The sequence below is a fragment of the Dipodomys ordii genome, unplaced genomic scaffold (assembly GCF_000151885.1).
Source record: "Dipodomys ordii isolate 6190 unplaced genomic scaffold, Dord_2.0 Scaffold162, whole genome shotgun sequence".
NCBI classification, from domain to species: Eukaryota; Metazoa; Chordata; class Mammalia; order Rodentia; family Heteromyidae; genus Dipodomys; species Dipodomys ordii.
Genome location: NW_012267378.1, coordinates 1,321,996 through 1,348,596, shown reverse-complemented (window position 1 = coordinate 1,348,596; position 26,601 = coordinate 1,321,996). Strand labels below are relative to the sequence as shown.

Below are 26,601 nucleotides of genomic sequence, written 5' to 3'. Positions count from 1 at the left end.
TAGCCTTGAGCCGAAGAGCTGAGGGACAGCGCCCAGGCCCAGAGTTCAGGCCCCATGACCAGACCAAAAAAAAGCAAATATTCAGCCTCAAAATAAAGACATCTTAAAAATGTTTGAGAAAAGTGAAACAAAGAACAAATGAGTAAAGCAGTACTTTGGGACCATAAAATATTTTTAAAAAGAGATCATATAGGCTTTAAAGTCATATAGAACTGAGTTCAAACTTCAATCTAGGCACTTAATTAGGTGCAAATCTTTAGAAAATCATTCAATTTCCAAGAAGTTACATGGAAGGAACTAACATAATATGAATATAACATTTTGTAAAAGAGGCTTATCAATAGCTACTTCACTGGGTTGTTGAAAGGATTAAAATATGTAACATGAGAAGAAAGTAATATAGCACTTGATAAACAGTAATGTAAAAACATTATTTCCTTAGTTTAGCTGCAAACTGAAGATAATTTTTTGGCCTGATGACAATCTGGTACCAACTAGCAACTCCTTTTATTTCAGACTTCATCTTTTGGTTAAGATAAATATATCAATTACCAGTTTCTTAACTTTGTAAAAACATAAAGACATACTCAAAGCTAGTTACTGGGGGCTCACACCAATAATCCTAGCAACTCAGGAGACTGAGATCTGAGGATTTTGGTTTGACGCCAGCCCAGGTAGACAAACTGAGAATCTTATCTCTGGTTAACTAGCAAAAAGCCATAGTGGAGCTGTGGCTCAAATGATAGAGCACCAGACTTGAGCAAAAAAGCCAGGCTAGAGTACAAGGACCTGAGTTCAAACCCCAGTACCAGCACACACACACATACATACAAAAAGACATGTTCAAACATGATAAATTACTTTTTAAAAAAAAAAGGATAAATATCTACAATTTTAATGATACAAGTATTAATCTTACCTTGGATGAAATGATCCGATTATCTATAAATTTCTGAGGTGTGTAAAGGCCATTCTGAGGAAACCTGTTGGCTATATAAATAGTTCTTGTGTCACTTTGATGTGGTGGGTCAAAACCCTAAGACCAAATGAAAAGAATAAAATAACAATGGTGAACAAGTTTAGTTGTCATGATACTTTACTCTTGGTTTTATTTAATTGATCAGATTATATGTATTATTTCTGGCCTTAAGCTGCAGATAAAGTTAATGTAATTGTTAGAAGTGAAATCATCTTTTTGTTTGACTGGTAAATAGGTACATTTACTTCAGATACAAATGAGTTAGGTAATACCTTCAGTAATAAAAAAACAATTCATACTGTCAGATGTGCTACAAGGAAAAAAATCATGTAGGATATATAAAAGCTTTTCGGGACAAAGCTTGTTTCTACACTGCATTCCTTCTTTCTTTTCACTTCTTGCCTTCTCTTAAAATGGATTTATTGGGTCACATGGAATCTGTATAGCCAGCAGACGATTACTACAACTGATGACACTCAGATCAACTTAGTTTCAAAGAGCATTTATCCCTTGGAGATTTATAATGTGTCACACAATACTGTCCAATTCATGCCACATAATCATTTATTTATGTCAGCTACAGTACAACTGACTTCCTAAAATACTGTCAGGAATGTTACAATATTCCTTGAGGAATACATATTCTCCCTCAAATTCAGAAGACTTTTTCAAAGGTACAGTGGTAATGATCTCTCCTGGAAAAGGTCTGAGATAAGACTACTAGTACATTATTTCTGTAGTATTGTCTTTTCTTTGAGGGTTGTAAGTACATCTTCAAGACTACTTTAAGGACTTTGGGAACCCTCCCAAATGTAAAATTTTATTTGGTTCTAGCAGGCAAATAATCTGAAATTTTGATTTCCACTTTTTAGAGATGATATTTACCAACTTATTCAATATTTAATTTAGTACTCATAAAGTACAATGATCTTTTAGATATTTCTAAAAAAGTCAATTTAGTAATTCACAAGAACACCATCTGGCTATCTTTTAATGTTTTGCACTCCTATAACATTTCCAATAAGCACAGACTTACACAGCTCTAGGAATTCCCTTATTTCTAGAAGGAACTTTGTTTTAGTTTCTCAGAATTCTAAATATTCTGTAGCGTGTTCCACTGCTATTCTTGGTTTTAAGTTTTTATTTCATGATAGCAGAAAAAGTAAATATAAAACTATACAAATTAAGTGTACCATAAGTGAATTTATATGTTCCATAGAATACATGATGTTCAATTTTAGTTGCTCATACTATTTCAAATTGTTATTTTCAACCTTACTGTTCCAACACTTTGGGCTACTGATAACCACATTTTATAGATGCATGTATTGCATCAGTCTGATTTCAAAATCAGTCTCTTTCAAGGAAAAATATGGTGGTAGGCATATTTTCCTCATAAAATTTAAGCATTTCATCATTGTTTAAATAAGTGAACAAGTAAGTAAATGAACAAATAGTTTGAATGCTATAACTTCATTTCTCAAAGAGGTCCATAGAGCTGGGTCTATAATCTGAACTACTCAGAGGTTGAGATCAGAGGATCATAGTTTAAAGCAGTCTCAGACTTGGCAGAAAAATCAGGGAGATTCTTATTTCTGGTTCACCAGAAGAAGAAGAAGAAAAAAAAAAGCTGGAACTGGATGTGGCTAACGTGGTATGATGCTAGCACTGAGTGAAAAAGCAAGTATGTAAGGTCCTGAGTTTAAGTCCTAGAAAGGGGCTTAAATATAAAGGGGGGAGGGACTTCACAGAAAGTTTATCTATAAACAGGTAACTAAAACAGTAACCACTCAAAGCATGTTTATCCACTTCAAAACCATGTTACCATATGCCTGCTATACTTGTTCCTATTCTCTTAATGTTTTCAGTAACATTCTCCACTCAGCTCAACTCAACAGATTCAGATGAAAACCTGCCGGAGCTAACTACAATTGATAAACTATACAAGAATATATTATACAGAAATAAATCAAAGGACAATAGTAAATTTGTGAATCTGAAAGAATATATAAATTTTTAGAAAGATATCAAGACATTAATCAAGATGCATTGTACTTATAAATAGGTATGTTGAACTGAAACCCCTTTGTATAATTACTTAAATTAAACAAAACAAAACAAAACAACAACAAAAAACAACCAGCCAGGCACTGGTGGCTCACATCTGTAATCCTATCTACTCAAGGAGGCTAAGATCCAGGGATAGTGGTTCGAAGCCAACCTGGGCAGTAAAGTCTATCAGACTCCTATCTCCAATTAACCAACAAAAAACTGCAAGTGGACTATGGCTCAAGTAGTAGAGTGCTAGTCCTGAACGAAAATATACAGGGACAGCACCAAGGTCTTTAGTTCAAGTCCCAGGACCAGAAAAAAAAGATAATTTTTAAAAACTCAGAAAAAGATGACAAGGTAAGATTAAGGATTAGATAGAGATTTCTTTCTTTCTTTTTTCTTTTTTTGCTAAATTCCTACCAAGACTGGAATTTATTATTATATACATCTAATGTTTAGAAAAACTAACAAAGTGCTAAAAATAACAAACAGCAAAAATAACAAAACAGCAAAGAACATCATTCCTCACCGTAAATCACTAGATGACACAAAACACTGATCATAAGCTACAATTTTGGAACTCCTGAGATCTGTACAATTATTTCATGGTAATATATTGAAATCTTTCCTCCAAAAGTCAATGTTCAATAAAACTGAGTTTAAAAACTTTTAGATTGAAAATCCATATTCCAAGATAACACAATTTAAAGTCACAGTTCCAAAAAATAAGCTTTTTTTCTTATTCCCAAAGATGATCTACTTATTCCCAAAGATATATCCATTTATGCATTCTGAGACTTATTTCAGTTGTGATTAATTCATCCAATAATGTCATAATCAATGCCATGTATGGGTATACCTGTTCGTATGTTTCTGTGTACTTCTCACAATCAAAACAGTTAACAAGTTGATATATATGATTATAGTATAACTATCCCTTATAGAAATCAAACCTTTAACTTCAGTTCTTTAGTATCTCTTCAACAAATTAAAATTAGGCGTAAATATCTAAATAAAAATAAAAATAACAAAAGAAATAAACTGACTTGCAGAATTTATGAATGGGTTCCAATTTTGTGTATCTCTAAAGTTATAAGAAAATTTGCATATATACATTTTTCTGATAAATGTGCATACAATTAACCAGGTTTTCAAGCCATAAAAGCAGTTTAAAACCTAATTCTTGCTTTGTAGTCAGTTTCTTATCCCCTACTTTCTATATAAAACTGCCTACAGAGTTTTAGCTTCTTTAGCAGGAGTTAAAACATATATCTATTACCAAAATGAATTGTATATATTATTAATATGAAGCTCAAGTATTGTTTCATATTATTTCTAACACATAATATTAGTATTTCCATGGTAGTGGAGAATAAACACAATCAGAATGCTCTGATCACCAAATCAAGGATATATGCCAGGGTTCTGAATCCTTTGGCAAATAATTCATTTTTCTGTTGTCATCCTAGATAATGATTCACATTCTTAATCCCTTGATACATGCCAATTTCTCTCTACTCTGATGTATCTTGTCTTGGAAAAAGGAACTGAGATAGATTAATGCTATTGCAGAGTTTTTATGTCAGGTTGTTGGTGGCTCAAGCCTGTAATTGTAGCTACTCAGGATGCTGAAAATCTGAAGATCATGGTTTAAAGCTAACCCTAGCACAAAAATTCTAGAGACTCTACCTCCAAAACAACTAGCAAAAAGCTGGGCTGGAAATGTAGCTCAAGTGGTAGAGATTCGGCTGAGCAAGCAAGCCATTGAGTTCAAACACTGATACCAGCAAAAATAAATGAAATTAAAAAGTAATGAAATATTTAATAATCTAAGAAGCAGCTGCATATGCTTGTTTAGAATTTAGGAAAGAGCATTAGACTTGAGACTGGCACTCAGTAAGTTTACAGTGAGTGTTACAAGGATATATATGAGATTGCCTACTAAGAATGTAAGGTAAGTGTAAGAGATGGAATTCTCAGGACCATCATTAAAGTTACATGGGGAAGAAAAGAAATAAAAGAAACATCACCGGAACAGAAGAATTTGGACGGTAGGAACCCAGGAAGAAATTCGAAAAAGATGAGATACAAAAAAAAGATGAGAACTGGAGGGGAGAAAATGTACTGAGTTAAAGAATTAGAAAATTGGTAGTTGCTTTTAACAGCGCTGTTTTAAGTTGTTAAAGGGGTTGGAGGAGTGTTTCAAGTGATAGACACCTGCCTACTGAAGCTCTGAGTTCAAATTCCAGCGTTGATGAAAAATAAATAAAGTTAGCCTACAATAGGGGTGAATGGAGGTAGAGAGGAAGGTGGGGAAAGTGAGGAAGGTGAGGAACTTGAAAAGCTGGACGAAGTCAATAATTTTTAGCTTAAGCTAATTATATTTTTAGATGTGTAATCATAGATCTGGTAGTAAGGGAAAATGATTAAATGTTGGAAAAGAATAAAATTATTGAAGGATCAAGGAAAAGAAAACATAGAATCAATGAAGTGTAAAGTATTAACTGGAAAACCTTTTCTCATCAGAAAGGGATTTTTAAAAGCCAGGCACCGGTGGCTCATGCCTGTAATCCTAGCTACTCAGAAGGCTGAGATCTGAGGATCACGGTTCAAAGCCAACCAAAGAGTCTGTGAGACTCTTATCTCCAATAAACCACTAGAAAACCGGAAGTGGCTCTGTGGCTCAAGTAGTAGAGCGCTCACCTTGAGCTGAAGAGCTGAGGGATAGCGCCCAAGCCCAGAGTTCAAGCCCCACAACAGACCAAAAAATAAATAAATTGAAAAATTAAAATGAAAAACATTGAAAGTGTTTACTCTAACATTTTCTATCTTGGCAATAAATCTATGAAATAACTTTGTGAATAGTTGATATAGTATGTATGTAGGTTGACAAACTTACTGTCCTATGATTTTGTGGGTGTGCTAATATCTCTATGAAGGTTCAAACTACTACAATCAGATCAATAGTTCCTGTCTAATTAAACTCTGAAACTCACATTCTTGATCTGAGGGTATATGTAGCTAAGGGCTCTAGCTTCAGACTCAGTTTATAAATAAGTAAAAAATTAACTAAATAAATTTCACAATCTCTTACAACTAATGTAATTCTTGCACAACAAACATAAGACAGTTACAAAACGTAGAGAATTTCCCATTGTTAACCATATTAGTCTGATTTGTTTCTTTTTTTGGGGGGGGGGTCACTCTTGGGGCTTGAACTCAAGACCCTATGCACTGCCCCTGGGCTCTTAAACTCAACGTAACATTCTACTGCTTTCAGCCACAGCACCACTTCCGATTATCTGAGTTTAACTGGAGATAAGAGTCTCAAGGACTCTTCTACCCAAGCTGAATTTGAACAGTGGTCTTCAGATCTTTTTTTTTTTTTTTTGGCGATCGTGGGGCTTGATCTCTGGGCCTGGGCGCTGTCCCTCAGCTCCTCAGCTCAAGGCGAGCACTCTACCACTTGAGCTACAGCACCACTTCCGGTTTTCTGGTGGTTTATTGGAGATAGGAGTCTCACGGTCTCTCTTGCCCGGGCTGGTCTCTCTTGCCCGGGCTGGCTTTGAACCGCGATCCTCAGATCTCAGCCTCCTGAATAGCTAGGATTACAGGTGTGAGCCACCAGCGCCCGGCTCTGGTCTTCAGATCTTAGCCTCTTGAGTAGCTAGGATTACAGGTGTGAGCCACCAGTGCCCTGCAATCAGCCTGATTTTAATAGTGAAAGTAGTTTCAGGTTTCACAGACCAATAAAATATTCTTTTAAATTGGAAAACTGCCATAAGGTTACCAACTTTTATTTCTCTAAGCAAATACATTAAAAACAAAAGTATGAAAAACAATGATTTAAAAAATAGCTTTCAAAACTCTGAGAAACTGACAGTTCTGAAGAGTCTATAAGTACTTTTTTTTGGTCACAGGCCTGTTTTGTGTTGGCCTCAAACTTATGATATATCTTCCTGCCTCAGCCTTCTGAGTGCTAGCACTGTGCCTCACCATCACTTACTAAATTTAACTGTATGCATCTATATCCCAGATTATCTTGAGGGGAAAAAAAGATATTAGGAAAAAAACAAAAAAATCTAAATAAGGCATGTAGAGTTTAATAATAATGTATCAATACTGGTATAACAAGCATAGCACAGTAATTTAAGATGTTAATAACTAGAAAAAAACTGAGTGGGAGAGGAGTGCACTGAACTACCTGTACTATCTTTACTATGTTTTTGTTACTCTAACACTATTCTAAAAAAAGCTAAAATACAGGGATATACACAAACTTACTTATATAGTGCTGAAGGAATGGCTCAAGTGGAAAGGCCCTGAATTCAAACCAGAGTATTGCCAAAAAAAAAAAAAAAACAAGCAACAACAACCTATAAACTCAAGCAAACACATGTTAAACTAATATTTTCCACTTTACCACAGACCATTAAAAGCTTTATTCAATCTTCATGAAACATCAATAGCAAATCCATGGTCTAATGGGCCATAAACACAGCTAACGTTCATGTGAACGCTTAATATTTTTACTTTGACTCCCTCACTATAAACTACCAAGACTACCTTTCTTTCTTTCCTTCCTTCTTTTTCTTTTTTTTAGTTCTGAAAGTACATGCAGGAACATTATCAGGTGAACACATACATTCCCTTGGACTTTGCATAAAAAGTTAGCTCCACAAAATCTGAGCATGTCCTACATACTTAATTTAGAAGCTAATTCCTTCACAACATTTAAATCCAACATAAAAAGACAAGTTTAGAGAACTACTTTCTGGTCTCTGGACACTAAATCAGGTCTACTGTACAACCTTCTGAAATCACTGATTTTAAAAAACACAATAAAGAATTAAAATAAACAAGATTTATATTTCCTCTGTAGTCCAGAAGATTTACAAACAAAACAATTTCCAACTTTAATGTTATGAAGATCTGAATTAATTATATTACTACTCAATTACATTCATTAAAAAAGGACTAAAAAAAAAAATCTTAGGCACTGGTGGCTGATTCTTGTAATTCTAGCCACTCAGGAAGCAAGATCTCATGGTCATGGTTAAAGCCAGCGGAAGTAGAAAAGTCTGTGAGAATCTTATATCCAAATAACTACCAAAAAAACTGTTAGTGTGGGTGAGGTGTGGATCAGTTACTTGAGGAGTAGCCATGCAGCAAAAGAGGCAGGCATTGAATTCAAGTCCCCGTCTTGGATCTAATAAAAAGGAAAAGAAGTGGAAAAGCCAGAAGTGGAGCTGTGGCTCCACAAGGGGTAGAATGCTACCCTTGAGTACACAGCTCAAGGACAATGAGATCCTGAGTTCAAGCCCCAGGCACAAATTTAAAAAATTAAATAAATATTAGAATATCAAGAACATGAATATTTAGTGAGAAAGATGTATCTGGTATTATCATAGGTATTGTACTAAATTCTAACAAAAACATTTCCTATTCTGAAATATCAGGCCATGTAAAATGTTATCTGTTAAACTGTATAGTTTAATTTTTAAAAAATAATTTGCAACTTTTTTTTACTTTTTTAATGTTTTTTATTGTGAAAATACTGTACAGAGGGGTCACAATTACATGGGCAAGTTAATGAGTACATTTCTTATCAAGCATTGTAGCCTCCTTTGTTTCCCCTTCTGATCCCTTCCATCCTCCCTCACTCCCCTCACACAATCATCCCCTCCCCACCCCCACCAAAGGTGTAAAGTTCATTTTTTGACATAAGGACTTGTACACCTCATTTTTGCAATGGGTCCACCTGTATTCCTATTTAAACGATTTGTTTTTTCCCTCCCCCCCCACAAATTATACCAATATCAAATATGGTGAAAGCAGGGGTTATACCGTGGGGGAGGGACATACAAAGCAACAAAGAAATCATCTTATAAGTAAGTTAGAAACAATTGCATGAAAGAAAAAAAAAACATTTGAATACATATCTTAAGGTTCATTTCCCTAACATCAACTTATCTTACCTTTTCTGCTTGACTCAGACATATACTACTTATTGCAAATAAGGGAAACCATGGGACCTATGTTTCTTTGAGCCTGGCTTACTTCACTTAACATAATTTTTTTCAAGTCTTTCCATTTCCTAACAAATGGGGCAATGTCATTCTTTCTGATGGAGGCATAGAATTCCATTGTGTAGATATACCACATTTTCTTGATCCATTCATCTACTGAGGGGCATTGGGTTGGTTCCATATCTTAGCTATGGTAAATAACGCTGCAATAAACATAGTCATGCTGGTAGCTTTAGTGTGGTCTTGTTTGTGAACATTTGGGCAAATGCCCAAAAAGTGGGATTGCTGGGTTATAGGGAAGCTCTCTGCGGAGTCTTTTGAGGAACCTCTATACTGCTTTCCAAAATGGTTGAACAAGTTTACACTCCAACCAACAATGCAGTAAAGGTTCCCTTCTGTCCACATCCCCTACAGCATCTGTTGTTCTTAGAGTTCTTGATTCTAGCCATTCTAACTGGGGTGAGATAGTATCTCAAGGTTGTTTTGATTTGCATTACTTTTATGGCTAGGAGGTTGAGCATTTCTTCATGTGTCTATTGGCCATCCTTCTTTCCTCTTCAGAGAAGTTTCTCTTTAAGTCTTTAAGCCCACTTATTTATTGGGCAGTTGTTTCTTTGAAGATTTGTTGTTGGGGATTTAATTTTTTGAGTTCCAGGTATATTTTAGATATGAGACCCTTGTCTGTTGTATGGCTAGTGAAGATCTTCTCCCAATCCATGGGCTTTCTTTTGAGCTTGTGATGTCCTTTGCCATGCAGAAGCTCTGCTATTTCATGCAATCCCATTTGTCCAACCTTTCTTTGATTTGTTGTGTTTCTCGGTCTCTATTCAAGAAAATTTCGGCCTGTGCCAAGGAGACTAGGGTTTCTCCTATTCCATCCTGTAATGTTTTCAGAGTGTCTGCTTTGACTCCGAGGTCTTTGATCCATTTGGAGTTGATTCTGGTGCAGGGTGATATATAAGGTTCTAGCTTTAGTTTTCTACAAGTAGTTAACCAATTTTGCCAGCACCATTTACTAAAGAAGCTGTCTTTCTTCCATTCTATTTTTTTTAGCTCCCTTATCGAAGATTAGATAGCTATAGGTTCATTTCTGGGTTTTCAATTCTATTCCATTGGTCCTGAGGTCTGTTCTTGTGCCAGTACCAAGCTGTTTTGATTACTATGGCTTTGTAGTAGAGTTTGAAATTTGGTATTGATATTCCTCCAACAGTGTTCTTTCTGTTGAGGATCGTTTTTGCTATTCGGGGTCTTTTATTGTTCCATATAAATTTTTGGATTGCCTCTTCTATTTCCTTGAAGAATGAGGTTGGAATTTTGATAGGTATCGCATTGAATTTGTAGATAGCCTTGGGAAGTATTGTCATTTTCATGATGCTGATCTTTCCAATCCAGAAGCATGGGAGTTTTTGCCACTTTCGAAGTTCTGTTTTGATTTCCTTTTTCAGGTTTGTAAACTTTTCATCATTAAGGTCCTTCACTTCTTTGGTTAAGTTAATTCCTAGTTATTTTATTTTTTGTGGGGCTATTATGAATGGAGTTGCTTTCCTAATTTCAGCCACACTTTTCTCATGTTGGCATACAGAAAAGCCATTGATTTTTGAGGGTTAATTTTATACCCTGCTAACTTGCCAAAGTTTTGAATCAGCTATTTACCTAGATTGAAGAGAAGTGGAGAGAGTGGACATCCCTGTCTCATTCCTGAGTTAAGAGGAAATGGCTTTAGTTTTTCACCATTAAGTATAATGCTGGCTGTTCCCATGGATTCCTAATTTTTCCAGAACCTTCATCATAAAGGAGGGCTGGAACTTATCAAATGCTTTTTCTGCATCTATTGAGATAACCATGTGGTTCTTATCCTTGCTCTTGTTGATGTGATGAATTATATTAATTGATTTGCGTATATTGAACCAGCTTTTCATCCCTGAAATGAATCCTGTTTGATCGTGGTGTATGGTTTTCTTTATGAAAGCAATTAAGTGCAATGCTCATTTTTTAAAATTGTTTTTATTTTCCATGGGCTTTGGACTGAGGTTGTATATCAGTCCTAGTGTTTACCTATCACATACAAGGCCCTGGGCATCATCCCCAACACCACAATAATCATATCCATCCCACCAACCACGGCAAACTGTTAAATAGGTATCAAGTAAGGTGAGTAAAATTCTTATTGAAATAGCTTTAAATAACTCAATTTTTTCCTACAGAACAGGAGTAAACATATTCTTCTGAATAGTTAAATGTCTAATTTCATTATAAAGTTATAATAAACTTAATAATAAAAATTTATCTCGCCAGGCACCGGTGGCTCATGCCTGTAATCCTAGCTACTCAGGAGGCTGAGATCTGAGGATGGAGGTTCAAAGCCAGCCTGTGCAGGAAAGTCCGTGAGACTCTTATCTCCAATAAACCACTAGAAAACTGGAAGTGGTACTGTGGCTCAAGTGGTAGAGCACTCGCCTTGAGTGCAGGGACAGTGTCTAGGCCCAGAGTTCAAGCCCTATAACTGACCAAAAAAAAACAACAACAAAGAACAAAACTTATCTCTGTTTAGCATTTTCACTTTCTAAGTCAATATCACAAACTTTTTTTTTTTTGGGGGGGGGGTCAGTCGTAGGGCTTAAACTCTGGGCCTGGGCACTGGGCCTGAGCTCTTCAGCTCAAGAAGAGTGCTCTTTCATTTTGAGCCACAGCTCCAATTCTGGTTTTCTGGTGGTTAACTGGAGAGAAGAGTCTCACTGACTTTACTACCCTGGTTGGCTGGCTTTGAACCTCGATCCTCAGATCCCAGCCTCCTGAGTAGATAAGATTACAGGCGTGAGCCCTGCACATCTAGCTAGGATTACAAACTTTTAAACTACCAAAATAATTTGGTACCCCAAGTTCAAAAGAATAAAGGAAAAATTAAAAAATGTGCCATGCTGTTTGAAGTCAATGTCCATAGCTGAGTAGCTAACTATAGAAATTCTTAATCATTTCTTTTCCTTTTCCTCTACAAACCTGCCACTACTAACTCTAAAATATTCTTGCTTCCAAGAATTCTATCTTCTAATCCATTCTCTAGACTTGCCTTACTCTTGGGCAGGTTTAACATGGCACGATAGAAAAAGAAAAGGTAACAGGGACGGGAACTATGATTTCCTTTATCATACCACAAATGCTGTCCCATTGATAACTTCTTAGAAAAATCTGTCTTCTTTACTTTCTGTATGGTATATTCACAAACATATAATCGGGAGGGTGGAGGAAGGGTACAGAACTCAAGGGAAAAAGGATGAAAAGGTGCAGCAGTGAAGCTCACTGGACACTGACCAAAGTGAACTATACAACTCGTGGTGGATGAAAGGAAATGTACTCATTACCTGAGACTCATGGGATTGTAATCCCTCTCTATATAGGTTTGAATCCTGACACTAGCTGTTGATAAACTCTCTCTTCTTATTAAGATTATTTATCCAGGATTAAAGGAAAAAAACTCATTTCTATAATCAAGGGCTGAGCCTTTGGAACTCTGGGACTGAAAATAGGCAGGGTGAACTCCAATGCCATACTTAGGATTCACAGTATTCCCTCTGTAAGGGTCCTAGGTGAGGGTCAATGAGCAGTAATGTGGATCCATGATTTGGACCTTTCAAAGGAAGCTGGGAAATGCTGAGTACCTTATTATTAAAGAGTAGAGCACACCCGTGGCACATACTGTAATCCTAGCTAATCAGAAAGCTGAGATGTAAGGATCACAGGACTAAGCCAGCCCAGGCAAAGTGTCTGTGAAACTCTCATATCTGATTAACAACAAAAAGCCAGAAATGGAGCTGTGGCTCAAGTGGTAGAGTACTAGCCTTGAGCACTAAAAAGTTCAAGGGCAGCGCCTAAGCTGAGTTCAAGCTCTAGGATGAGCAAAAAAAATGTTCATCTATATATAACAAATCAAACATATACACATAAAGAACAGAAATGAAAAAAAATCCAATAGTAAATCCTGGGAATGAGAAATAGTTATCTAAATTGTAATTTTAGTGAGGTAATTATTGAGGGAGCCATAATTAAGGAGTTTACACTGAAAGTAACAGCGAGAAAAATATGAAAATGTATAAAAGATGCTAAAAGCCATGGAGAACAGATTAAGAGGCTTCAACATATATTAAGCCATGAGGTCTAGAATGAGAAAATTAAAGGCTGGGAAGCAGTCATTTCTTACAAAAGCAAAAATGGCTCATTTTTTTTTCTATAGAAGTAAAAGAGTCTTCAGACTGAAAATACTCAAATGCAAAACAAGAAAATCAGAATGAAAAAATATGATAGACATAGTAAAGATGCAAACTGTCAAGGAGAAAGATAATATTAAAAAATAATGTGGAAACCGGATGCCAGTGGCTCATGCCTACAACCCTAGCTACTCAGGCTGAGAGCTGAGGATCATGGCTCAAAACCAACCCTAGGCAGGAAAGTTTGTGAAATTCTTATCTCCAACTAACCAACACAAACCTACAAATGGTGCTGTGGCTCAAATTGGCACAGCGCTAGCCTTGAGCAAAAAAACTCATAGCACGCGGTCCTGAGTTCAAGCCCCATGACAGACCAATCGTAATGATAATAATAATAATAATGATAATGTAGAATAGAATATCAACAAAATAATGCAACTAGATTAAACATTAATAATACAAGAAAGCAATGGAACAAATTGCAATACTGACCTAAAGTAACTGTTAATCTAGAATTTTGTATGTAATATGGAGTTAATTATGAAATAATTTTTAGGCATTAAAAACTATAAGTTTGTCACTCATTAATGCTTGCTTAAAAATAACCAAAGTAAGGTCATGAAGGTGGCTCAGGAAGGAGTGCTTGCCTTGCATGCATGAGGCCTGGGTTCAATTCCTTAGCACCACATAAACAGAAAAAGCTGGAAGTGGTGCTGTGGCTCAAGTGGTAGAGTGCTAGCCTTAAGCTGAAGAGCTGAGGGACAAAGCCTAAGCCCAGAATTCAGGCCCCACAACCGACAAAAAAACAAAAACAAAAACCACAAAGGATATATTTCACCAAGAATAAAAGTGAATCCAGAGGGCAAAACTGCTTTGTGAGAAACAGTTGTGTGTAATAAAGAATCATCAGGGTTAGGGGTGTAGCTTAATGGTAGAATATGTACTACTGAGCCACACCTGTCAATAAGACGGTGGGTTCAGGGCCTAGCATTCCCTTTCCCAAATCAGTAAATTGTGTGGATAAAGTAAAATAAGTAAGTAAAAAAATGAAAGAAAAACAAAAGGAAATAACTCACTAAATATTTAGGTTTAAAAGGTAGAATTACAACCTTTATTATGGGAGAAAGTATTACAAGTTGCATTTCTGATAAGAGTCTTATAGCCAAAATGTATAAACAATTCTTTAGATTCAGTAGTAAAACAATTAAACCAAATAAAATGTGTAAATATTTCTTTCTTTCTTTCTTTTTTGTCAGTTGTGGGGCTTGAACTCTGGGCCTGGGTGCTGTCCCTCAGCTAGTGCCCTACCTCTTGAGCCACAAAGCCACTAAAATGTGTAAATATTTCTGAATAGGCATTACTCAAAAAAAAAAAGGCATAAACATGGGCAATTAGAATATAAACACTATTAGTCATTAGGAGAATGTAAATCGAAATGATATAAAGATAGCATTCCTACCCATTAGGTAACTATAATCAAAATGAAAAATACTAAGATACTAAGACATTAGTCCCCTCATATTTTGTTGGTGAGAATGTAAAATGGCACAGGCAGTTTGGAAAAATGGGCAAATAGGGCGACAATGCCTTACAAATATAAATATAATGATCATGATCTAGTAATCGTACATGTTAGCCTTATACCTAAGTGAAAATAGCATCCATACATATAGTCCTATATTAGTATATAAAGATACTTATTTATTTTTGTCATTTGTGGGGCATGAACTCTGGGCCTGTACACTCTGTCCCTCGGCTCTTCAGCTCAAAGCTAGCGCTCTACCAATTAAGCCACACTGCCTCTTCTGGTTTTCTGAGTGGATTATTGGAGATAAGAATCTCACAGACTTTCCTGCCAGGCTGGCTTTGAACCGCAATCCTCAGATCTCAGCCTCCTGAGTAGCTAGGATAAAATGTGTAAGCCACCAGTGCCCGGCTTTTAAAGATCCTTAATAATGAAGCTTAGCTAGAAAAATAAGTAAAAAGTAAAAATACAACCCATAATTTTTCATCTTTAAAGGAAAAATAATAAATACATGAAACTTCAACTCAAAGCCTTTTAAAATCTTCCTTAAGAATTACATAAACTGATAATATGTCCTATATGTAAGAGTATAGGTCCAATGAGTTTTTGGAAGTTGTGCCCTGTCAGATACCAAGATTTATTATAAGACGATGAACAACAATGAGGCAAAGTAACATTCCATAGGGAGAAAACAAACTCCCTTATTTTATATACAAAAATCAATTCCAGATATATAAAGACGTATATGTTGAAAATGAATTTTAAAACAAAACACCAGAAGCCAGGTGCCAGGGGCTCACACCTGTAATCCTAGCTACTCAGAAGGCTGAGATCTGAGGATCACAGTTCAAAGCCAGCCTGGGCAGGAAAGTTCGAGAGACTCTTATCTCCAATAAACCACCAGAAGACCGGAAGTGGCACTGTGGCTCAAGTGGTAGGGTGCTCACCCTGAGCTGAAGAGCTGAGGGACACAGCCCAGGCCCAAAGTTCAAGCCCCACAACCGACCAAAAAAAAAGAATGGTCACTACAACAGTTTCTTTGTAATACAGGGGGGAAAAACTAGCAACAATTCAAGTATTCATTAGGAAAAAAGACTTCTAGAAAATTTGCTGATGTGGAAGGGATAGCTTCATTTTGGTAGTTCCAAATCCTAGCAACTTATTATCAGTTAGATATTCAGAAAATGTTTGAGTGGATTAATAAACAAATGAGAAAGGGGATATAGAAGAGACAAATAATGACAGAGTATGTTAACTAGTAGTATGTGCTCAAGGAAACAAGGAAAGGAGAACTGGAACATACTTTGGGGGAAAAGGGAGTATAATTTGATCATGAATTGCCATAAAGGGTCACACTGACTAATAGAGTCACACTGACTAATCTGAGAACTGAAGGGAGTGAAGGAGCCAGTGATCATCTGGGAGAACATTCCAGTTAAAGGTAACACTGAGGAAAAAGATATTGATATGCCTGGGACAGCTGAATTGCAAGGAGTCCAGTGTGAATAAAACAGAATGAAAGGTAGAGTGGGATGGAAAGTTAATACAGACCAAGCAAAGACCTTGGCTTTTTCTACACAAAGAAGGCCAGCCCTTGGGAGGTTTTAAACAGAGGATTTACATGACCCTAACATGTTTCACAAAATCCCTTCCGCTGCTAAATGATAGAAGGGGGGACACACAGAGGAACACTTCAGTGGTGCAGGTAAGAGATGAGTGGTTTAGTCTAGGGTAGCAGCAGAGGAACGAGAAAGAAAAGGAGTCATCATTTACTTCCCCCAAACAAAACTGCATTCATTCTTTCATTTTTAAAATGCATTTTCATTTTTAAACTGACATATTATTTATAACATATTTTAAATGGACATTTATTATGTATAACATGATATTTTCTAAAATATTTTGGGGATTCATAGAACTTATTTCTTCTCCTCACATATATAACCACCAGAAAGGAGTACAACAGACTTTCAAAGAACCCTGCTGTTTACAACTTGAGATTGGAAAGACGAAAAGGACAAACAGAATGCTTGAGCCATACCAAAAATTAGTTATATATTTAAAAGAATTTACCTTTTGGAGTCAGAGGAACACTTATGGATAAAATTATATAATGTCTGGATTTGCTTTAAAGTCATTCAGAGAGTAAAGATAGTGGAATAAATCAAAATTAGTCATGTGATGATAATTATGGAAGCTGGGTAAGGATAAATGGAGGTTCATTATACTCTTTTCTGTACTTTTGCATGTGCTTGAAATTTTCTAGAACACAAGGTTTAGGGAAAGAAATGCAATTTGTACCAAATATAGTGCCTTTCATGAGAATTAATTGTTTATCCAGGTGCCAGTGGCTCAGATCTGTAAACTTAGCTACTGGAGGATTATGGTTTAAGCCAGTTTGGATAGAGAAGTCTGTAAGACTCTATCTCCAAGTAACTAGCAGAAGTAGTAGAGCACTAGTTGTGAAGAAAGAAAGCTGAATGAGAGAAACAGATCCTGCATTCAAAAGGGGTGGTAAGGGGGAGGGGAGAAAGGGAATACAGTAAGAAGAGAGAGGGGAGAAAGAGAGGGAGGGAAGAAGGGTAGGAAAAGAAGAAGGGAGGGAAAGAAAAAGGGAAGAAAGAAGAATTAACTGTACACACCTGGTTTTGTTTCTAACTTTTGCAAATATAAGGAAACAGCTAAATGAAAGCTGCTATGCATATTATCCCACTTTTCCTAATTTTCTGAGGGTGCTTCACTTACAGATGAAATGTGGACTTAATTACTATTCTTAATTGACATTTAATCTAAAATATGGATAATCTAGTAATCTTAAAGAGATTTCAAAAAGTTTTAGAGTTTTTTTAGATTATAATTTTCTGCATAAGCTAACACTGAGTAAACTAGACTATATATTACAAATTTGGAAATAATTTGGCTGTATAGTTTCGCCTATCTATGGTATAGTCAATTGCAAATATTTGGGGAAAAAAAGCTGTACTGAACATGTAAAGTCTATTTTTTTACTATTTTTTTTGTTTGAGATAGGATCTTGCTATATTGCTTAGGCTGGCCTGGAACTTGAAATTCTTCTGCCTCAGCCTCCTGAGTGCTCAGAATTTTTTTCTTGGCTTTATTTCATAATCAGTACAGCATGACAACTATTCACACAGTGTTTATAATTACATATTTTAAATAATCTAGAGGTACATTCATGAGATGCAAATACTACCTATTTTATACAAATGACTTGAGCATCTGCATATTTTGTTCTGGGGTTGAGGGAAGGGCAGTGTCCAGAAATGAAGTGCCCATCACTATCAAGAAATAATTGTACCACGTACAAGATAAAGAAGGAAAATTTAAAACTTGGACTATACACATTTTAAGCAAGCCAGTCAACATCCAAATTCCTTCAAGCTGCCTTTTAAGACTCAGTTTCCTCACAGTCATTTCCAGGTGGTAAGAGTAACAGAAATTCAATGTCTACCACATTCACAATACTGGAAAAAGCTCACTGAGTCTATGGTACCTACCTATACAGAAGAACTGAATGCAAATATGTATTTGTAACTTCTGTGTGTATATGTGTCAGTCCTAGAGTCTTGAACTCAGGGCCTAGGCACTGTCCCTGAGCTGTTTTACTCAAGGCTAACATTCTTTCACTACAGCCACCACTCCATTTCTGGCTTTTTGGCAGCTAATTAGAGATAAGAGTCTCATGAGCTTTCCAACCTGAGCAGGTTTTGAACTGCTGTCCTCAGATCTCAGCCTCCTGAGTAGCTAGGATTACAGGCACAAGCCATGGGAGCCTGACAATATTATCCATTTATTATACTACAATTTATAATAAGGAAAATTTGAGGTAAATAATCAAAATAAAGAATATTTGCAAATACAATATAGTATATATATAAATTGAAATATTATATAGCTTAGTTTTACTATTTTGAAGAAAAATACATTTCTGGCTTTTAAAAACTAAGTTAATAATTATTACATTATTTGCAATGACCAGACAACTTTGGTCATTTGGGCAGTATTAACTTAGACTATGGTAATTATATTTAACCTCTGGAATAGGCAAATTCATGGTTTGGCTATGTCAGGCAAAAAAGTCTAAGAGAGATCCTTTCTCAACCAATCAATACCTTGTGTAGTATGCATGGCTGTCATCCTAACTATTTGAGGAAGCTTAAAATAGGCAGATGGCAGTCCAGGCACATGCCCAGGCTTCCTAGCAAGAGCCTATCTCAAAATTAACCAGTGAAACCAGGTGCCACGGGCTCATGACCATAATTCACAGTTTGGAACCAGACTGGGCAGAAAAAGTTCACCCCCAAAATAACCTGCAAAAAACTGGGCTGGAGGTATGGCTTTAGTAATGACGCACAAGCCACACCCTAAGTTCAAGCCTTGGTCCTACCAAAATAAATAAATAAAACCAGTGTAGAAAATGAGCTGGATAGCTGACGCCAGTGACTCATGCTTTTAATCTTAGCTACTCAGGAGGATGAGATCGAAGAACCAAGGTTCAAAACCAACCAAGGCAAGATAGTCTATGAGACTCTTATCTCTAATTAAGCACCAAAAAAGCCAGGTGCTCAGGGATAGCACCTAGGCCTTGAGACTAAACCCCAGAAATGGCACACCCACACAAAAAAGAGCTGGAGGCACAACTCAGTGGTAGAGTGCCTTCCTAGCAAGTACAAGACCCTAAGTTTCAATACTAGCACTGCCAAAAAAAAAGAGAGAGATTAAAGAAAAAGTAAACAAATATTAATTTAATAATACTTCATTTAACCCAATATATTTGCTTATTTATATAACTCATAATTTCAAAATCTTTTGTATACTTAACACTTCTGATAGATTGCAACTCAGAATAGGCACATTTCAAGTCTTCAGTAGTCATCTGAAGATACCATCTTGCACAGTATAGTTTTAGAAAATATTTAACGACAATAAAGGCAACCACAAGGCTCTGTAGGATCTAGTCACTACTTTAGTGCTGATTTCTCTAATGCTTTACTCTCTAATCAATTTTTTAATGAAATATTTAATAATATAAATCTGAACCAGACATGATTCATGCCAGGAATCCTAGCACTCACGAGAGAAGGGGCTACACAGTTAAGACCCTGAGTCAAAAACAAAGCAAATACTACAAGCCTTCATACAGAAATAAAAATTGCACATTCAAAGATACGTAACTAACACACAGAGAAAGTATCAATAAAGGTCAGTGCTTCCTTTCGTGTTCCTTCACCTGAGAGACAAAGGAATAAGTAATTCCAAACTAATGCTGAATTAAATCTAATTCTCATTCATTTATTCAACCAACATTTGGTGGGTATCTACAACAGGCCAGCAGTGTCCTGAATGCAAAGGAATCAGAGACAAGTAAGATATGGTCCTTATCCTAAGATATTTACAGTCTATCAAGTATGATATCTAGACTTAGATAATGTAGTATACTGTATAAAAACACAATTTCACTTTTAACATCATACAGTAGCCCCAATAAGAGCATAGCAGGAACTACAGATGTAAGTCATACACATAATTTAAAATTTTCTAGTAACTGCATTTTTTTAAATTGTGAAAATACTGTACAGAGGGGTTACAATTACATGGGCAAGGTAATGAGTACATTTCTTATAAAGCATTGTTGCCTCCTCCTTTGTTTCCCCTTCCCATCCCTTCCCATCATTCCCCCCGCCCCCACACCAAAGTTGTACAGTTCGTTTTTTGACATAATGTCTTGTACATCTCATTGTTGCACTGGGTCCACCTTCCCCTCCACAAATTATACCTACATCAACTACAGTGAAAACAGGGGAGTAACTGCATTTTTAATTAAAAGAAACACGGTTACATTACCTGACTTATGAAACAATAACCCCTTAGGCACAACACCCTAATAATAACAATAAGATTATATTTTTAAAAAAGAAACTGAAAATTGAGATATTTTTCACGTTTTTTTAAAACTGTTTTTTTTTACATTTAAGACTGTCTCAACATGAACTAGCCACATTTCAAGTGTATTGGAAGGCACTGTTATGCAAGATAAAACGATTTTTTTAGTCCAGTATTTAATCAAATGAAAAACTGATGCTATTTATTGGAAAGAATTTAGCAATTACAGGTACAGGAAAAAGCAAGAGAGCAGAAGGATGCTTGAACATGTTCTAGGCTAAAGGAAAAGAGAAAGGGCAAATATTTTAATGCTAATAGATGGAAAGTGTAGAGAAGGAATAAAGGAACTGCTGCTGGGAGGTGGTGGCTCATCCATATAATCCTAGCTACTTAGGAGGCTGAAATCTGAGGATCTCTGTTACAAGAACTTACAGACAGAGAAGTCCTAAAGACTTATCTCCATGCTTGCTTCAGCAGCACATATACTAAAACTGGAAGGATAGAGAGAAGATTAGCATGGCCCCTGTGCAAGGATGACATGCAAATTCATGAAGTATTCCATATTTTTAACCCAAAGAAACACAGACTCCATGGTTTCCCTCATTTGTAATCATTAGTATATGTCTACAATAGTCCTAGCAGATGAGCAGAATAGCTTCAACAGCTATGTACATATGACCATATAAGATGATGTTAATAAGCTAAATGAACTCATAACATGGAAACAAGAGATTCTTCTTTATTGTTGTTGTTTTCAATGTACTGCGTGATTTCTTTTTTTTTCCTTTTATGTTTTCTTTTTCCCCTATGATCTATCCCCTGTTGCCACTGTATTTGATTTTGGTACCCTGTGAATTGTATCTACATTTATCTGAATTAGGGAAGGGAAAGAGAACAACAAAATGGTGAGACAAAAGACAAAGGGCGAACTAATGTAACAATGATACTGTATAACTTGGGGAAGGGATGGGGGGGAAGTGGGAGAAAAATGAGAGGGGGGGTAACAAATTCAACAAGAAATGTACTCACTATTTTCCATATGTAACTGTAACTCCTCTGTACATCACCTTGACAATAAAATTTTAAAAAGGAAGGTGGCTCAGTGGTAGAGTGCTTGCATGCATGAGGACCTGGGTTCCATTCCTCAGCACCACATAAGCAGAAAAAAAAAGCCGGAAGTGGTGCTGTGGCTCAAGTGGTAGAGTGCTAGCCTTGAGCTGAAGAGCTAAGGGACAGTGCTCAGGCCCAGAGTTCAGGCCCCATGACCCATAAAAAAAAAATACATAAAAGAAAAGAAAAAAAGGAAAAGAAAAAAAAAGACATCTCCAAGTAACCAGCAAAAAGAGGGAAGTAAAAAAAAAAAAAGATGAAAGTAGAGCTGTGGCTCAAATGGTACACCATGAGCCTTGACCAAATACGCTAAAGGAAAGTGCCCAGGCCCAGCACCAGTACTGACAAAAGTAGTAAATTTAATAATAATAATAGCACAGCTAAATGATTGGCTTGGAGAAGAGGATTGAATTTTGTTTTGGGACTGGTAGATGGAACGAAATCATTAGGTACAAAGAAAAGCAACTGCACTAAACATGAGAGACATTCATGAACAGAGTTGAGGAAGAATAATCAGAAGTTTCCCATTTCTCTCTGAATCAGAAAATAATCTTATCAACCTGTTTCCAATCACCAATACAAACATAAAGGGATTATATTTGTGAACAATTTAAGTCACACACACACACACATACACACCTGACTGCTAAGATTACAAGAATGGCGGATACCCAAGTAAAGTAATAGTTATTTGTTAGGTTGTGCACATGTATAACTACTCATTTTTCTGGTTCTCTTCTGGACTAGTCAGTCTTGAATTATGTCACTGTATCTCTACACATAAAAATATTACTATGGATTCAATGTTTGTTTTCTCACCTAGTCATCATTTATTCAATAAACATACTCAGTGCCTACTCTGAAAATATATGGTACTGAAAACAGAGATGCATAAGGTCCTCACTGACTCCCATGTGTATCCTCAGTATTCAACATTTTATTCCACCTACACACAGTTAGTGCTAGGAAAACACAATATTACACTGTCCTGTAAAGAAATAATAGATGTCATCTAAAATATATGTTGACAAAGACCTTCACTTAAGTCTGAATAAATCAGTGCTGTCCAAAAGATTTTCATACTGAAAATATTCTGAACTATATAGTAATCAAGATGTACATGAAGGAAATTTTTATTTTAATGGCCACATATGGTAAACAAGTACCATACAGGTCTAAATATCAGAATACAACAGGTAGCGAGTGGCACTGCCACTATTAAAATCAAGGTGCTGTTAATAAGCTATAATATGTTGCTGAAAGTGAGTACCCTGGGAATAAAAACTGTTAGAAAGATACTCTAGTTTTCAGTGTAAAATAACATGTACATTCTGAGCCAAAAAGAGAACAGAAGGGAAAGAAGGATAGTTCAGTTTTTCACTTTACTTTCCTAAGGAAAAAACATCAATTATTTTTGTCAACTTTTTACTTTTCTTATATCAGACAGGTCAAATACTTGGTATATATAAGGAATCAAATACTTTTGAAGTTAGAACTAACTAGAGCATAATTGTTTCTATAATAAAATGATGGAGAAAATGGAGGGGGTAACACTGTTAGAAAATAAATGTACTCAGTACCTTACTTACGCAACTGTAATCTCTTTGTATATCACCTCTACAATAAAATAAATTTTTAAAAAATGATACTTTATTAATGGTATAAACATAAGTAGTTAGAAATCAAGATTCAATAATGAAGACTGTACTTGTAACAACTTACTCTTGCAATTTTTCCAAATGTTTCATTTATCTGATTTTAAAATAAACCTAATTTGACCTGATTAAAAGACTGTATATTCCACTAGTATGTGAACCTCCTCTTAAACAATTAGCATACACTTTAAAAAAAAGTTGAGTGCTTGGTGGGTTCACACTTCTAATTCTAGCTACTCAGAAAGCATGACACCTGAAGAATCTTAGTTCAGAGTTATCTCATAGAAAAGTTCATAAGACTCCATTTCAATTAACCAGAAAAATGTTAGGCTAGAAGCATGGCTCAAGTGGCAGAGCACCAGTCATAAACAAGAAAGCTGATCAAGAGTTCCAGGCCCCCAATTTAAGTCTTGGCACACATGCATGCATGCACACACACACACACACGTACACAAGAATGGAAAAGAAGTGTGTGTGTAGAGAGGTACCACTGGGAGGAGGAATGGAGGAGAGTAAAGGAAGATGAAAAAGGGTAAAATGGTAAAATACTTTATGTACATATGTAAAAACTGAACAACGACACTTGTGGAGACTGGCTTGGGAAGGAGGATGAGAGAGTGGTAGATTGACTGAGTTAGATCAAGGTACACTTATGCTTATGTGGATATGTCAAAATGAAACCCCCTTATACAATTGACTAATACTAATAAAAAGGTAGGAAAATAAAAATAAAATAAGCCCAATGCTAAAACACATGGTGACTCAACCAACTGAGTAAATGTTAGTATATCCTAACTTTTGAAATGAATAATTCCTGTTATAGCCACTACCATAGCTATTTATGACTGGATGTAAAATATACTTTCACTACTCTGTCCTTAATGTATAATTTAAGTGACTACACAAACTTAAGTAGAGATACAAAGTCCTACATTAGCACAGGTCTGATTACATACTTAGAAGATCTGATAACTTAAAAGTAAAACCAGTGAGGTGAGCAAATGTCAGAGATAGCACATTTTATGCATAGTAACTTGTTCAATTTAACCATTCCAGTAAGACTGCTTTGTAAATTAACTACACAACTTCCAGTCCTTCATTTCTTCTGGAGTCATCTTCTCTAACATTTCCAGATTAGTAACACCAAATAATAGTGTCTCAATCTACTAAGAAAAGCTTTAAAAGAACCACTTTAGAATGTTCTTCCTGCCATACCGAACACCATCAAGTAAATATTAAATCAAGCCTTCTATATATACATTGCAGTCTTGGTAATCAAAGCAGATCAGATCTGTAATAATTAACTTCCAGAGTCAAATGATGCCACAGCTCACTGCAACAAAGCCAAAGCACTACAGTATTGTATAATGACATCATTAGCTTGGTTTCCTAATAAAAGCATATTACCTGAATTTACGGTTACTAAAAATAGTCAACATTTGTCTATGAGAGTAGCAGGCAGTTCTAGTTTTAGTTCTAAGACATTTTTTAGAATGATGCCCATGGCAAACTGATTTATTTCTTAGCCTTGACATGCAAATGCTGTTCTTCTGGGGGTAGGGAGGGGGAGAGATCAATGTTTTAATCCTGAAAATTAGGTTCTGCTTCACCGAGAACTAGTACAGTAGAAGCATGTCATTAATGTGATTTGAAACAAACAGTAACAGACCTCATACATGTAAGGTTTAGAGATCCTTCAACCAGAAGTAATTTCTGTCCTAATTGTCACCGTTTCCTTGGTGCTGCATTTTCTGGGTTTGCAGTTGCCAGGAGGCAGACAAGATTTTTCTCTCTGAATTAAATCTGGAAAAGGTGATTTTTATACGCCTTACATCACCCTTTCCTAAGATTGTCTCCGTCCTCCCACCCCACCCCCACCCCCGCCGCCCCAGTCCAGATTTCCTAGTAATACAGAAAAGTTAGCCACGGCTTTCAAAACTCTCTGGTTTGAATCGCCGAACTGGGAGGAGAAAGTGTGGTGCAAGTTCATTCACAAGTGCTCTTGGGATAGGGGTGGTGAGGACGAGTAGGAAGAAAAAAAGTGTAATCCTTCCTGTCCTGTGCCTGTCCCAGTCCTCTCGAACCCTGCCTCGGAGCTGGAATGTTCCCTCCTTCGCCAAGGCTGTGAATGGAAGAGGTACCCCAGTTCTCCCACACCACACTAAGCTGCGTCCCTCTTGGCCGGAGACGGCGACCAGAGAGGGCCGAAGACCAGCCCTCGACCTCCATCCACACCCGCCGGGTCCCAAACTGCCCCAGGCAGGAAGCCCCAGCCGTCCCCAGCTCCCCAGGACCCGCTGGGGCGCAGCTCCACGGCGCGCTCCGGACGCTGCTTCCCCGGGCGGCGGCCGCTCAGGAGGAAGCGCCCGGCGAGCACCTGCAGGAAGCGGCCGCGCGGCGCCCACCTCAGAGGCCCGGGCTGGCGGGAGACCTGGGCTCCAGGCTCCGGAGCTGCGCGGGGCTTCTGCGGCTCCGGACTCAGGGCCCTGCGCTCGCCTCCGCCGCGGCCTAGCCCGGCGGCCCGCCACCGGGGGGGGGGGGGTCGCAGGGCTGGGGGAGAGCGGAGTCTTACCAGCTGCTGCCGGACCCAGCGCCACATTCCCCCGTCGTCGCCGTGGCGGCCCCGCGGGGGGCCGAGGGGGCTGCAGGGGGGAGAGGTCGACGAGCCGCAGGGGGAGCGGGCAAGCCCCTCGGGCAGAAGTTCCGCTCTCCGCCACCGCCACCTCACGCCCCGCACCCGGTCCACATCGCGCCGCGCCCGCCCCGAAGTCCTACAGGCGCGGCCCGGGCGCCGTCCCCGCCCGGAGGAGCTGAGTCGGAGGCCCCGCCGCAGCCACCTTCATTACTGACCGTTGTCACCCGAAAGCACCCCCGCCACCCACCCCGCCCCGCCCCTCCAGGCCCAGCCAGCTTCGCCCCGCCCCTGCGCTCTGGGCAGCCCCGGACGTGACGAAAAGAGGTGCGCCGACCGGCCAAGGGGGACCGGAGCGCCCCGCAGCCGCACGTCCCCGGGGTCTGGAGGGCCCCTGACGGCCCCAGAGAAGCCCCAGGGGGCGGGGCCTGGGGCGGGGGGCGGGGCGAGCCCTCGCACAGGCCGTGGTGAGCGCGAAGGGCTGCGGTCGGAGCGGGGCGAGGGGCGGGGTTG

The 26,601-nt window shown here is 37.7% G+C and overlaps 1 protein-coding gene across 2 annotated transcripts in view; it reads right to left on the bottom strand.

Moving 5' to 3' along the window:
• Positions 1 to 26,304, bottom strand: part of Atp11b (ATPase, class VI, type 11B) — a 110,671-nt gene extending 84,367 nt beyond the window's left edge. For both annotated transcript variants that reach the window (XM_013033060.1, XM_013033061.1), the window contains exons 1-2: positions 26,029 to 26,304; positions 920 to 1,036 (exon numbers count right to left, since the gene is read on the bottom strand). In XM_013033060.1, coding sequence (XP_012888514.1) covers positions 920 to 1,036; positions 26,029 to 26,055 — 144 coding nt within the window. In that variant the 5' untranslated portion in view covers positions 26,056 to 26,304. The remainder of the gene's footprint in view (positions 1 to 919; positions 1,037 to 26,028) is intronic.
• Positions 26,305 to 26,601: the final 297 nt, after the last annotated feature.